General features: G+C 36.5%; 1 protein-coding gene across 1 annotated transcript; it reads right to left on the bottom strand.

Moving 5' to 3' along the window:
- Window positions 1–290: 290 nt before the first annotated feature.
- LOC129899642 (autophagy-related protein 18c-like) lies at window positions 291–12,671 on the bottom strand. The gene is made up of 5 exons (XM_055974654.1): window positions 12,225–12,671; window positions 4,462–5,267; window positions 1,202–1,457; window positions 758–881; window positions 291–594 (listed from the first exon to the last, which is right to left on the bottom strand). The coding sequence occupies exons 2-5, from the start codon at window positions 5,236–5,238 to the stop codon at window positions 501–503; spliced, it is 1,251 nt and encodes a 416-aa protein (XP_055830629.1). The 5' UTR covers window positions 5,239–5,267; window positions 12,225–12,671; the 3' UTR covers window positions 291–500.
- Between the last annotated feature and the right edge of the window lie 3,447 nt (window positions 12,672–16,118).

Below are 16,118 nucleotides of genomic sequence, written 5' to 3'. Positions count from 1 at the left end.
CGCATTTTCAAAAAAAAAAAGAATAATTAAAAAGTAATCAGCTGGTTCTTAAACCCAGATGTATGACTAAATTACTGCCGATCAAGCGCTCATAATGTATCAACCATTGCTTCTATCAGAAAATGGAAGCAGATAAAACTTGTACAAGGTCATAAACATCAGTGCCAACTTAGTGCAAAGATGTGTAACCTACTGAACTGGAAATGATACCCAGTAAACGTGCCACAAAAAACACAATTAAATGAACAAGTACGTAAAACACTGGGTATTTGTGAACGGAACACCACCTTTAAGAGATATCCAGTAACGGGAAACCAATCACAAATATACAGTGATGAAGCAGCAGCTCCATGTAATAGTACAGAATAAAGTACATCAGTATTAAAAAACACAGCAGATAATCTGAACTTATATAGAGCCACAAGAGCCATTATATACACCTTTTCACAATAGAGTGAAACCTCAGATTTATTTACAAGCAAACTACTTTCTAAACAGATCTATCTCGGCCTACTTTCTGTTTTCAGAAAGCGGACATATTCCTGCTGAACCATTTCTCCTCCATTCACAGGATCGAAGCTGCACCTGTAGAAACTGACAGAAGTCCAACAAGAGGTGAGATAAAGGAGAACCCGCTATCCGAATTGGTATAAACGTTTTAGTTCTAATGCCAGAATACCTCACACTAATGCTAAAAGGTTAAACTGAATTTGCAATAGAGTAACATATTGAGCCAGAAAGAAAGTGTGTTTAGTACCTTCCATCAGTGCCAGCAGTAACAATGGTGTTCTGAGAACCAAACGCAGCAATGTACTGGGTACATTCTGGCAAGTGAAATTGAGCAAATGACCATTCAGAGCTAAAGTATTTTGGCAAAACTCCTGAAACATTGTATCAAAAAAATAAATCAAATTATAACAGTTCCAGCAGAAAATTTGACAGTCACCTCACCACCATAGACAAAAGGTAAAGTTTTATGAGAATATCAAATCAATTTTAGAAGTCGATCAATACATCTTTATCAAAGTTGGCAGTTAGAACAATACAGCATAATCATTACAAAAACGGTTAAAAACACTGGTGAATCCTATTAATGTCATTATTGTTGTCAGGTAAAACCTTCTAGAGACCTTAAAGGTTGGTTATTAGGCACAATATACAGCCAATTGGGATTGCACGCCTAATTTCGTAATACACTCACCTTTCATGAAAGACAATGATGAACCAGGGTTGGCTCCAGTACTAGGAGAAATAAGTGCATCAAGGGAAGCTGATGAATTTTGACACAACAATGTTGGAGTTCTAACAGCAGCATCAGCTGCAGCATCCTCCCCAACAACACGTACTCTTAGGCTGTATACATGGATGGTACCTTTGTCGCTCGAGACGACCAACCACTGAGCATTTGGTGATAAAGCAATACAACAGATATCCGCTCTGTCAACCCCTCTACGCACCTAAGATAAAGCATAGGTAAGGAATAAGCAATCTATGCTAAAGAGAACATATCAAAATTCACAATTAGAGTCACCCTTAGCTGAAAGGATAGTGAATATAGAAAAGGAATCACATATATAGCATGCTTTAAATCAAAGAGGAAACTAGAGGAAAACATCTCAAAATCAGCATCCAAAGAAATGGGCATTAATCCCATTTTACATTTGTAGACAATTAGAAGTCAAAATTTTTTGTTGATTGTCTCACAGGACCTAAAAAATTCTTAAGGACGAGATTATCAGCAAACTAGTGGCAGAGTAAAGAGCTAAAAGCAGACCCAACTAACTGGAGACAACAATAATTCTTAAAGCTAAGATGACTGTTGATGTCCTATTCATTGTGCAATTCCATTTTCAATTGACCGAAATCAGACAGAAGTATACTTGGAGAAATATTGCCTACCCTAGTGAATAGAAACTGTACATATCATAGTAAAACTGCGCACACACGGAAATCAGAACTTCAAATTATACTCCTTCCTCCAATCCAATTTGACATAGTTCGATTTTGAACAATATTTAAAAAGTACTTTTACATGTGAAACAGATTTAGAAGGAAAAATTAGAACTTTTTGAAGTCGTGAAAAGAAATTTAGACAGCATCTGGGAATTTCTCCTCTCACCCTGTGAAGATAAGAAGTTTGTAGAGTTCTCATCCCTTGACCAAGTATATCTTGCACATGCCAGTAGAAAGTGATAAACAGTTTACACAAACAACATTACGTCTCAGTCCCAAACAAACTGAGGTTGATTATATAATTCCTCACTGAATATGCTTCTCCATTTAACTCATCTCATGTCATAATCATACTTCTATTATTGTTTTTTACTAGTATATAAATCTATGATAAGATCAAAATACTCCTAGAAAAGCATCGGACCTAAATAGATGTACTAAAATGACTAGAACATATTCTCGTTGGTATCACCTATATAGTTTTTTTAATTTCTTTGTGTCCTAGCTTTAACTAAGTCTGCAAGGATCCCAAGAAATTGTAGGTTTTTTCAAGATAACTTTCTTTCATGTGATTTTAGGTCTACCTCGTCCCTGTTTAGCACCTCACTCACCATGGTTTTCCATCTACATACCGGTGCATCAAGAGGTCGATGTAGGACAAGGCCAAACCATCTCAAGCAATCTTCTCTCATTTTATCCCCAATATGTGCTTACTTGCACCTTGTAGCGAATATGGTCATTTTTATCTTGTTTACTCTTGTATGACCATGCAGTTGTGTTAGCATCCATCTCCACACTCATCTTGTGGATATGTTGCACTTTAGCTGGCCAATATTCACTACCATATAAGATTGCCCCATAATCATCTATTGTTCTAGAGAATGCCTCATATACTAAGTTTTTCCCGATAACTAATAATGCAAAAATCCCCACCAATTAATTACCTATGGAATCTTTTGCCCCCACATCCACCCCTGAACTTCCTACCAAAACTCCATCTTTGACACCTCACCTATGGCCTATAGACTCCCACATAGTCCCATGAAATAACAATTCCCACTTTTTTAAAATAAACAATAGCAATGGAATGACTCTCCTTCCTCACATCTCAAAATACCAATTGACTCTGATATTTCTTCCATTTTGATTCTTGCAAACACAGAAAATTTGCACTTCTACATGGATCATTCATCTCTCAACTCTCATGATACTATTTTACTCTTCCCATGCAATACACTCTAATACCCCCCCCCCCAAAACCCCTCTTACGTCCTCCCACATCTCCCATGTGTACCATTATTAATAGAGAATTCAAAGTTTGTTTTTGTTTTTTGAGAAAGAGCATTCAAAGTTTTGTAACTCCCTACCTCTGATTGTTCCATCATCATACCTATTGGCACATGTCCTTACTTGTTTGTCCCCTTCATTATTATATTATTTGTCAGATAACAATTCTATTACTCCCTTGTCAAAGTCTCAAACCCCTCAAACAGCAGATCTCCCTAGTAGTTGACCTATATGGAATAGAAACAATTGTCAATTTGTTTCTTCATACGAAAAGTCATGTTGTACGAGCGACTATTCCAGCTAGGAAGCATAGGAATCTACCTCATACTGTTGTGATTGTCTTGTTAAAGCCTCCTTGTTATTGAGACCCATGGACGAAATTCCCCTCTCTCCCCTTGTGATTTATAGACATTGATTGATGTTTAAAATTCTCATGTTGGTTTAATTTTGTTATAACTGAAGTCAAGGGCTTCTATCAAAATATATGAATGCTTAGACTCAATTTAAAATTTTAAGCTTTTACACTAACTATATACCTAACACACCTAACTACGCGTGGCCAGAATCATTTTGTTGGCCAAAGACATGAAGATTTTTTCAAGGTTAGGTGATGGTAAGAATCAAACCACAACTCTAATAGCATATTGGATAATGTGAACTGTTGCTATTACAGAGGGGAAACTTTTAATTACACTAATATACCTCTAACACTTGCGAATATTTGTTAATATTAAATTATTTCAAATCTTGCAGTTACGCCCCTTTCTATTAATATGTTCCTTCTTCTGCTAGGATTGAGAAATGAAATGGCCTCCAAGTCAAGTTCAGATGACAATAAGTATCTTACCACTCCTTACCAGCTAGAAATACTTCCCATATGGTGCAACCCACAATATAGACTTCGTTTACTAGGAGGCAGAGTTATACAATTATGTTCTGAACATAATACTTTGGCCTTATTATGATATCTATCGACCTTAGAACACTTTTTTTCCAAGTATGTATTTTACCATGTCTAAAATAATCTCCACACCCAGTAAACTAATTCAAGAAAAAAGTGGAAAGGAATAATTGATGACAATGTTGGATTTTTATGAGAATTCTGTACTTAGAAAGCTGCAAATGAATGAGCTAGCTTTGTGCTCACCCCTTCCAAATTCCAATCACCATTTGAATGTCTAGTTCTTCACCAAAATTACAAGATATGAGAGAAGAAAGTACCTCTTGCAACTGAGTCCCGTCCATGGTGTTGAAGAGTCTTATCAAAGTTCCCCGAGTGCTAGCTGTTGCAAGAAGAAGCCCATCAATAGTTAAGGTTAAGCATGCTATCTGAGAATCATGTGCCTTGATTAACTTTGTCATATTCAGGCCAAAATGTTCAACCCGGATTTGTCCTCTTCGAAGGCCAGGGCAAGCCAATACAGACGTATTTAACTGGTGTGAGAGGCAGCAAAGTCCCCTAGGATTGGCCACAGTCTCTATCTGATGAAGAAGCTTCAGATCCATAAAGTTGTAGACATATATCTTGTGCTCAAGAACTACAACAATACAATCCCGTCTTAGTTTCACTGCACGAACCTCAGACCTAAATGAAAATTCACCTATGCACCGGCTCTGATGATCATCCCATATAATAACTTTATTAGGTGGGTATTGAGTGTTAGCCTTAGCACCCACAAGTGCTAAAATATTGCATCGGAACAGCATCTCCACTATTCCAAATCCACCACTTTTCAGATCACGTCTGAAAGTCTCTTTGAAAGGATCACAGTTATATACACGAAAGCCACGACTTGTGCCAGCAGCAAAGCAACTGTAATCCTGATTCCATGATACAGAGTGTAGCTCTGTTTCATCATTGTCACTGATCTCCATTTCAGAATGGCCAGAATGAGAGGCCCCAGGCATGGGAGATTCATATGTCCCAAAGGCTGCTGGCGAAATTGTCCCTCGAGAAGGTGAAACAGTTGAATTATTTGGCGATGATAGAGTAGTCATAACCAGATGCAAACAGAAGCTATGGAAATCTACAACATCAAATTCGAAACACAGTACTAAGACGCCAGACTAATTTAAAGCAATTAGTGTATACCTTAAAGACAGTAAGGAACAAATGTAATGCTAGTAACACTTATCCTCAGATGTGTGTGTGAACAATAGTGGAGCACCCAAACAGATAACTACCATTAGTTCATTTCTTTGCCCATATACAGAAGAACACCGTCAACAACAAAATTTGTTGTAGAACGTTCATTTCTTTGCCCATATAACAGAAGAACCTCTGTAGATCTACCAAAAACATTGATGTTTAAGAGGGCAACACGCAATAATAACAATTATATTGGAATAGGAACTGATCATTAATTGAAGCAAACTTTCAAACAAACATTTTTTCTGATACGTTCCAACTTCAAAACAGTTTCACCCACATGGAAAAGATAGTATAAAACTTGAGACCTTTCCACGCGTTCTTCGTTGCTGTTCTTTTGTCTGCAATTTTATGAAAACTTACCAAATCACTTTGTGCATGCATCAGCGTTATGTCTCACATTCAGTTATCAGTAATCAGATGAAAGCTGACAGGAAGGTTTAGGAAACCTGCCCCTCTCAAAGAGCATGACTTTGCAAACACTACCACTAGAAGAGTTGCTTTACCTAAATCATGTCTCTGCGAAAACGGGCATTGTTAAATAACTTGATTCTTTGCAGACTAAATTAAAGTGGCTCAGTGTATTGAGTTAACTACATTATGGATATAAACTACAAGGTTCACACCTTAATTTTTGAGAAAATAACCAAATGCTCCCCAACCTATTAGCCAATTCCCGATGACAAACTTTTACTTCACGGGAGTCCATTTACCCACTTGGACCTTTTATTTTCGGAATTTGGTTACCCTTAAGTGTTGACCTATCCAAGAAGGTGAATACACCTCTAGTATGTGCATAAGGGTTGAAATTATTCTTTTCCCTTTTTTGATATCATAAAAACATCATACCCATTTCAAGATTTCATCAAGCTTTTCTTAAAGTCTTTCAATGGTGGTTATATAAATTTCATAATCATTGTTCAATTCTGGCACAAGTCCGATGAAACTTGGAAACACGGCAATGAATATGTTGAAATAGGCCGTCGGAATGTTGAATTTTGAAGCAATTGAAGGAACATAGTAAGAAGCAAAAATAAAGAGTATAAAATCAGGATCTCAATCATCGAGAAACTTAGCCATGGATTCTTCGAGTCCATCATGAGCAATTTTGAGGTACTTGGCTTGCTCATAAGGTACATCAATGGTGGCTTCTGCATTTTCTGTTAGCTTTTCGATGTGGGAAATTGGAAGTTTGATGAAATATAAGAAGGGGGCAAGATTTAGGGGAAGTTCAGGGACAGGATCAATGTTTCAAGAGTAGAAATAAAAGGAAACCGTGTGACCCATTTGAGCTATGAGCTTTGAGAAATCTAAATATGAAATCATATGGCCAAAATCCAGCCATGGAAATACTGCAATATGTAACTTTTTGCCATCTTCCGCCATTGTTGAGCGACAAGAGTAACTGGCATTACTTCATGAATTTCAAGAGATCAAACGAAGAAGAAAGAAGAAAAATCAAATGAATATACTCTACATCAATGGTGGTTCCGAGCAGCGAGGAAGAAAGCAAAGAGAAAAAGAAAGAATAAGAAAAAAAAAGGAAAAGAACAAAAAAAATAGAAAATGAATGTTCAGACATTTGTGCATGTTTTGCACAGCTTTGGCATAGAAATGGTTATAACTTTTTAGGGAAGTGATTATTTCATTTTAAAGTGGGGGGGGGGGGGTTATAGGACCCCTGTGAAATATGTGTGCAGTGATTGGCATGGTACACTTATAGCCATGAGTGATTGGCATGATACACTTATAGCCTAATATCCATTGCACTTTGGCTAAAAAGTCTTTTAAAAACTTTACATGGGGTTGAGCGATTACTCCTTGGGATACAATCTTTTCTTTATATCTTTCGCGTGAATGTTTATTTGGGGTAGTTTAGTTTTCATGCATTCTTTACGGATTTTCATACCTCTTGGTGTCAATTCTTTCTCCTTGCTCCTCTTTTATTGTATGTCTTACTATGTCATAATTAGTCTCACGTATTTAGAGTTTATTTGCTTCATAAGTGACAAATGTTGTTTTAATTATTTAACTTGTTTAATTATCTTGTCACTTAATCTTGTATAAATTAATTAATAATCAACCTCATTTTTGTTCACTTATCTTAAATATAGTTTTGAATCCTTCATCACAGTCATTTTAGCCTAATATTAATGATTTGTGTTTGTCACACAATCCCCCACATAATTTATAAGATCCAACTAAGACACACATTTGGGGACCTCGAAAGGTGTTTAACACCTTTCTTTCGAGGTAACTGAACCCTGTGCCGACCTATGGTTTTACAAACTATTTGATTAAATTTATTCGTAACTTAACACACCTTTAAGTCGTTAGATGGCGACTCTTCATCTTCTTTTTTATCCAAAAAGAGTTGTCACATTGTTGAAACACGTTCTTTCTTTTCGCGAAGACAAAAATAGGGTGCAACAGTGTCTTAGTGTACCAAGTCAAATTAAGTGAACACATAACTATCGTGACTGTATCCATCAAGATTGTGTGCGCTGATACAAACATAAATGTGAATGAACAAAAGTTATACAAACTAGTGACAATATTGATACAGTAGGGGTGAATCAATACAAGTGAAATTAGAAGTGAATGAATACAATCCTCTGTATTTTTATTATGTGTATCTTTGCATATACCCGGACTATACAACCTAAATGCTCACACAATACAACAATTACAATCGCATTATACCTCTTTTTTTTACTTGACACCTCAAATAATTGTTATAAATGGTAAATGTATAAACTATAGCTATATATTTTTAACAAGGCTCAAACTTTAGTCATTTTGGAACTTCCTCTACTTAAGATCCCTCAATTTATTCTTTGTAAAAAGAGCCACACGTTGAATAATGTAATGAAATTTTAGTTTAGATTAATGGATGCCATAATTTCCTTTTCCTCTTTGCAGACAATTCATTTATAAACTATGTTATAATGTACTGAGTTGATAAAGAAAAAGAATATGAACAACATTTTCTTCGAAATTAAAACACTTGGGATTGTTTGGTAGTTGATTTGGAAGTGAGTTATGCATGTATTAAATTCTGCATAAGTAATGTCACATTTGGTAGTTGATTAGGAGGTAAGGTATTTATATATAAAATCAATATGGTGTTAGGTTTGCAATTTAGAAACTCACATAATTAATACATATATAAGTTATGAGGGAATCTATGTAATATTTTATGCACGATCGAAGGAGGAATAACTAATACATGAATAATTAAACCCTCATAATTAATATTAATATCTACATAAAATAATACATAAATTTCCTCATAACTAATCATTGCATTACTAATGCTCTACAAAACAGCCATAGCTTGATAGCATTATGCAAGTATCAACAATGTTTTCTAGTATTTTGATTTGGGCGAGATGCTAAGTTGTGCGGACTCTTTACTATTGTTGCCGCACCCACGTCGACACGAGACAGGTGCGGGTGCGGGTGCGGGTACGGGTGCAAGTGTGGGATTCGATCAACCAGCATCGAATGCTTTAACCAGAGTCCACGGCCAAGTTTGGCGGAAGATTGAGATTTTGATAAAAGATAAGATAGATTTAACACATGAGAAATGGCATACCAACAAAATATTATAGTCCTTGTCTCATTTTTTAGCTTTTCCTCTTGGTCAATATTCGATGCTTCATGTTTCAAGCCGAACACAAAGAAACTAAGAATTCAAGAGGTTGTGTTCTGACTTTTGGAAGACAGTAGCAACGATCTATTAGAGAGTTGATGAAAGCCTTGAATGACTTCCTTTTTCTTTTTTGAGGGGAAGAACCAGAGAGCTTGAAAGAAGTAGGTGGGGTCGTGGGAAAGACGACCACGAAGATCTTTCAAAATTTAGAATATCTTTATAGCTCTACTTTATAAGTTCAGAATTTTTACTCGATCTCAGCCTTGTATCCATACCTGGATTCGTACCCCCAAATCTTAAAATTTAAATTTTATCGAATCCGACCCTTGGATTCACACCCGCATCAGATACCCACACTTGAGTCCGAGCAACTTAGGTGAGATGTATACTAGGAGGAATTAATGCTACAAAATAGTCCTCGATCGAAAGTTAGCTCGACTCAAGTCGACAGGTGAGAGACAAGGTTGGGTGGGTACAAGGCATCATTTGGGACCTACAATCCCCATTGTGCACGTTGTTGGCTTTGTAGATGCTTTCAAATACTCTAGTAGTATCTTCCATTCATTGTATATATCTCTTTTTCATGTCATTGACATCAAAGATTGCATTCAATCGAATGGTTTGACATAAGAAATGTTCTAGTCTATCTGTAGTAATTCTGTTTGTTGATAGTAAAGTAATGCTTGAGGGTGGCGACTCACAGGGAGTGTAGACCAGAGCAAGAGGGAGTCAAGCCAGCTACTGGTTGTTCCATTTGGTTGATTAATTATGAGGGAGTCTATGTATGATTTTACGAAGGAATTAATTATGTAGGGTTTAATTATTCATGTATTAGTTATTCCATCTTTCATCTTCTATCCTGCATAAACATGTATTAGTTATGCGGGTTTCTAAACTGCAAATCAAATACCGTATTAATTTAGAGTGAAACATGATTTTCTTAAATTTATTACAACCCACAAAAAAAGGAAAAGAAAACATAAAGAAATGCATGATAGTGTCAAACAAAAGATCCCTTCATATTAGTGGATCTCACTTCCCCCCCACACCCAGGAATCCAGAAATTAGAATTAGAAAATCATGTGGGACTCTTCTCTCCTTACTCTCTCCAATCTTTCCTATCATTCACAATTGAAGATCTGTTGATCCTCACATCGCATTATTGATCGCTCTCGCAAGCAAGTAAAATATTGGAGCTTTAGAAGTTGCTAATGAACTAACATAAAGGTCAATCAATACGTATAGTATTTATCTCTTTTACATTTTCAAAGTCCACGAATTGTGCAATGTCATAGACCTCAAGAATTAGGGTTTACTATCTTTCTCAATTTTTTATTTTACCTTGAAACTCTACAATTCAAATTCAAGCCAATTAGGGTGCTTGAGTCGATTGATTTATACTCAATGAGCTTCTTCACTGTATTTTACCTTGAAACTCTACAATTCAAATTCAAGCCAATTAGAGTGCTTGAAGACTGATTGATTTATACTCAATGAGCTTCTTCACTGATCATTGTTGGTGCTCCATAAGAAGTTATTTTGGTTTTAACTGTTTGTTTGTGGATCAAGTATCCCATTTATTCGAGTTTCATACCTAAAGTATACGAGTTCCTTACCTAAATTATCATTAAATGTTTTATCAAAACACGTTCCATTTCCCTGCCTGAAATATCACCATCGTTCAAGTAGAAAAAGAAAATAATTGATACTTGAGGTGTGTTACGATAAACATTTGAGGCTAGTTTAGGTATGAAATTCAAGAAAATCGGGATACTTAAGGTATATTTTTGACCCTTCACTCTCGTTGAATTATTGAAAGGCTTCACTTACTTTAAAGACTAGTCTTTGTGCACCCAAGGGTGTGGCCTAGTGGTCAATCAAGTAGTTGAGAACCCTGAGGTCTCAGGTTAAAAACTCAAGGGAGAGAAAAAATTAGGTGATTCCTCCTATTTGTCCTAGCCTTGGTGGACAGAGTTATTTGGTACCTGTTGTTGGTAGGAGGTGGTAGGGATCCCGTGAAATAAGTTGAGGTGCACGAAAGCTGACCCAGACACCATGGTCATCAAAAAAAGAAAGACTAGTCCTTGTTGCAATTTGATATCAAATATATCAATTGCACAGGTTGATAAAATGATCATCTTGAAGAAGTGTTTAAATTGTTTAGAGTGATGATAGATGAATAGCCTTAATAATGATGATCCTCGTCTTCTATGAGAAACTATGGTTTAGAATTGATTGAAAAATTAAGAGAAAATAACCAAATGTCTCTCCCGTCCCCCGCCCCCTCCAACCTATTAGCCAATTACCGACTACAAATATACTTCACGAGGGTCCTATTATCAGACCACCCACAAAACCATTTTAAAATGGAATGATTGGATTGTAATTGTTGCCGATTACAACAGTGATGGTAATAGTTACAATTAACTCGATTATAATAATTTGTATTAAACTGTTGCCATAAATCAAGCATTTCAATCAGCAAACCCAAAATTATGCGATAATGAATTGAGCAGTCGAGCTGTCCTAATCAATTTAAAGGAAAGAATCGAGTTAATTCAGCCTAACAGCAAATAAAATTCATCAATCAGCATGTCAAAAGATCTCAGGTTGCCATATTTAGACATGTAGGGCTGTCTTAGTTCAAACTTAACAGAGGATACTCAAAGCTGAATATGCAAAAAATACGAAATTGTGCAAAGAAAGATAACACTTTGGTATAGATATCTAAGCAAACAAGATTATTAGTATGTCAAAACCTTGATTCAATAGCTAAACATGATCATGTATCAACCGGAAACAGTTTAAGCACATTTGAAGTTCATGTAAGATTGTAGGGGCTCACATATGATAATCTAAGAGAATAAACACATTGGAATCACAGAAATTTACGCAAGAAACCTTGATTCAATAGCTAAACATGATCATGTATCAACCGGAAACAGTTTAAGCACATTTGAAGTTCATGTAAGATTGTAGGGGCTCACATATGATAATCTAAGAGAATAAACACATTGGAATCACAGAAATTTACACAAGAAACTGTCAGTCAGGTCCAAATTTCTGATTTCGAAATATATTCGAAGAAAACAAAGAGCTGAAGTGGTAAGCATGGTAATTAAGTATTTGAAAGATGGACGGATCTGTAAGGATCCGTCGTAAAAGAAATGATATCTCAACCTCGAAATTCCTGATCGATTTGGACTTCACCACGGTGGTTGACGTCGTCACTGTGGGGCGTTGTTCACGCGGCTCACCTCTGGGGACATCAAACAGAAGCGGTGGTCTCGCCGACGGAGACGGCAGTGGAGCAGCCGCTGTCTCAGAGATGGAGATGACAGAGAAAAGGCGGAGGGAGAGAAGAGGAGGAAGAGATGGAGAGAAAGGCGGCGATCTCTTTAGTGGTTTGGGAGAAGAGATTTCTTTTGGTAGTTCGGTGGTCCACCGGCCATCGACGGACGGCGGCGGTGGAATTTCCAGACGATTCTGGGCAGTGCAGCGGCTGAGAGAGGAGAAGAGATGAGAGGGGAGAGTGCGCCGCTGGTCTCGCCGGTGGAGCAGCGTAGAGGGAGATGAGAAGAGCCGGAGGAAGAGAAAAGGTGGACCTATATATTATACAGTACTAAACATATGCATACATCTATATACTAGTTTAGTTTAGTGTATTTGCAAGAATATATTGCGTAAATTAATAAAATTTAACAACAATAACAATAACCAGTGAAATTTCACAATGTGGTCTGGAGAGGGTAAAGTGTACACAGACCTTATTTCTACCAAGGTAGGACGACTGTTTTTGAGAAACCATCGACTCAATAGAAGCATAAAAAGAGGTCAGGTAAGGCTAAGAAGTACAAGAAGTTCAAAGCGTTATGTGTAAGCAAATAACGCAAGCATAACAGATAAAATAGAGTAATTAAAGTATAGAGAGTAGTAGATAGTAACAGAAATCAGCGCACAAGAAATTATAGTGCGCTAATGCGCTTACTAATAAGGAAGAATAACGGAACTTTGTAATAGCCTTCTACCCTAATATAGGTCCTCCACACCCTCCTATCTAAGGTCATGTCCTCGGTAAGCTGTAATTGCGTCATGTCGTGTCTAATCACCTCTCCCCAATATTTCTTCGGCCTACCCCTACCTCTTCTGAAACCATCCATGGCCAACCTCTCATACCTCCGCACTGGCATCTGTGTCTCTCCTCTTCACATGACCAAACCATCTCACTCGTACTTCCCGCATCTTGTCTTCCTCCGAGGTCACTCCTACCTTGTCCCGAATAGTCTCATTTCTAATCCTGTCACTCCTGGTATGCCCACACAACCATCTCAACATTCTTATCTTGGCAACTTTCATCTTTTGAACGTGAGAGACCTTAACTGGCCAACACTCCGCCCCATATAACATAGTCATTCTAACCACCACTTTGTAGAACTTGCCCTTAAGTTGTGGTGGCACTTTTTTGTCACATAGCACACCGGAAGCGAGCCTCCATTTCATCCACCTTGCCCCAATACGATGTGTGACATCATCGTCAATCTCTCCGTTGCCTTGCATGATAGACCCAAGGTACTTGACACTACTTTTTTTTTGGATGGCCTGGTCACCAAGCCTAACAACTTTCGCACCAACCTCGTGAGGTGTCTCACTGAACTTGCACTCTAAGTACTCTGTCTTGGTCCTACTCAGCTTAAACCCTTTAGACTCCAAGGTATGTCTCCAATCCTCCAACTTAGCGTTAACTCTGCTACGAGTCTCATCGATCAGGACTATGTCGTCCCGCGAAAAGCATACACCATGGCATCTCACCTTGAATTTGTCGCGTCAATCCATCCATCACTAAGGCAAATAAAAATGGACTAAGAGTTGATCTTTGATGCAACCCCATCACAACTGGAAAGTGCTCTGAGTCCTCTCCTACTGTCCTTACCCTGGTTTTGGCACCTTCATACATGTCCTTGATCACCCTAATGTACGCCACAGGTACACCTTTAGTCTCCAAACATCTCTATAGTATCTCTCGTGGAACTTTATCGTAAGTCTTTTCTAGGTCAATGAATACTATATGCAAGTCCCTCTTCCTCTCCCTATACTGCTCCACCAGTCTCCTCATAAGATGGATGGCTTTTGTAGTTAAGCGTTCCGGCATAAATCCGAATTGGTTCTCTGAAATAGACATGCCTTTCCTCACCCTCGTCTCCACCACTCTTTCCCACACTTTCATAGTATGGCTTAGAAACTTGATACCTCTATAGTTGTTGCAACTCTGGATATCCCCTTTGTTTTTGTATAGAGGGATCATTATGCTCGACCTCTACTCTTCGGGTATCGTTGTCGTCTGAAAGATGACATTAAATAACCTAGTCAGCCACTCCAAACCCACCGAACTCGCGCTCTTCCAAAATTCCCCAGGAATCTCATCAGGTCCGGTCGCTCTTCCCCAGCTCATCCTACGCACAACAGTCTTAACCTCTTCAACCGTAATACTCCTGCAACACCCAAAATCGTGACGCCTCCCTGTATGTTCCAAATCTCCCAACACAATCTCTATGTCCCCTTCTTCATTCAAGAGTTTATGAAAGTATGACTGTCATCTCTGTTTAATGAGGGTCTCCTCTACCAATACTTTTCCATGCTCGTCCTTAATGCACTTCACTTTATCCACATCGTGTGCCCTTCTCTCCCGCGCCCTAGCTAGCCTGAATAATTTCCTATTCCCGCTTTTCTCTTCTAGTTCAGCGTAAAGGCAAAATTAATAAAATTTAAGTGTATTTAAAATGAATAAATTATTATGTATGTACTATTTCATTGGGTAATTAAAGTAAATATTATCAACCCGTATCATTAAATTTATAAATACGTTATTTCTTATTCTTATCTCTTTGTACAAAATATTAATCAACCTCTTTTATCTTTTAAATAAAATTTATATTCAAAAAAGTATTATTATAATTATTTTTTAATATTTGTGACACTAAAATTAATTTCATTTGACTATAACATAGACAAAATAATTGAATGTACTTCCAATTCTAAGCCATATGTTCAAGGGACCAAAATTCTTAATTTCTCATTGAATTTTAAATTCACGTAAACCTCTTACCTTTGTATAAAATATAATTAAAATGTTTATATTTTCTATCAAAATCATGATTACATGTCCTTTTGAATATTATGGGTTAAGATTGAAGAATCTATTAATTATTTTAATTTCATTAAAAGTAAACACTTAGTTTACTTTTTTTTTCAACAAAATATACACTATATACGTCCAACGTAAAAAATATTGACAGAAATTCTAATTTAATCAGGCCTTAATATGAGTATTAAACATTGAATGAAAAAAATTATTGATTTCAGATTAAAGCTAGAATTTTAAGTAAAGTAGTATTCATAAATCTTTATCCACCTTCTTTATTCTTCAGTCTCAATATATGTTTTTGATATTGTTGAAAAAGAAACATTTATGATGTGTGTTAAAAGATGTAAAATGAAAAATAGAATCCTTACAACTCTTTGTGTCTAAAAGACTTCTTTTTTTGTTTTGCAAAACTTTGATTGCACAAATGAGAGGAAAATTCAATATGAATGTTGAAGAGTACGACGTACGTTGGCTTCTCTTCACAAGCCTAGATATTTTCTTTAAATTTATTGTTTTGGAGTGTTACGTTGCTCAGCATTGTTTTCTTACCCATTGTATTGTATTATATTGTTAGTCTAAATACAATGTTTGTTTTGATTGTTACTTAAATTATATTATATTATATTTTATAGTTTAAATACATCGTTACATAACGACAAAAAGACTTATTTTGTGTAACGATTGATTTGATGTGATCGCATCATTACCTTAATACTTTATTCTCATGTTGTCTTTTCTTATTATTTAATAATTATATCATTAACCTATCTTTTCATAATAACTCTACCCCGTACCCTATAATATTTTTTAAGTTTATCATTCAAATTATGGATATGTGATATTACGTAACGATGGAGAACCATACAATCTATCCAAATGGTATATTCATTAAAATAATACAGTAAGTTACATTATGAAACATTATATAATAA

This window comes from Solanum dulcamara, chromosome 8, assembly GCF_947179165.1.
Source record: "Solanum dulcamara chromosome 8, daSolDulc1.2, whole genome shotgun sequence".
Taxonomy (NCBI): domain Eukaryota; kingdom Viridiplantae; phylum Streptophyta; class Magnoliopsida; order Solanales; family Solanaceae; genus Solanum; species Solanum dulcamara.
Note: the sequence above shows the minus strand (reverse complement) of the source record. Positions and strands in the feature narration are given on the sequence as shown.

What these genes read in the sequence shown, in the direction of transcription:
- LOC129899642 (XM_055974654.1), bottom strand. Translation starts at nt 5,238, where the DNA reads ATGACTACTCTATCATCGCCAAATAATTCAACTGTTTCACCTTCTCGA. An exon ending in ATCATTGTCTTTCATGAAAG is followed by an intron (nt 882 to 1,201) that starts GTGAGTGTATTA and finishes ACAATGTTTCAG; the next exon opens with GAGTTTTGCCAAAATACTTT. An exon ending in ACTGCTGGCACTGATGGAAG is followed by an intron (nt 595 to 757) that starts GTACTAAACACA and finishes GACTTCTGTCAG; the next exon opens with TTTCTACAGGTGCAGCTTCG.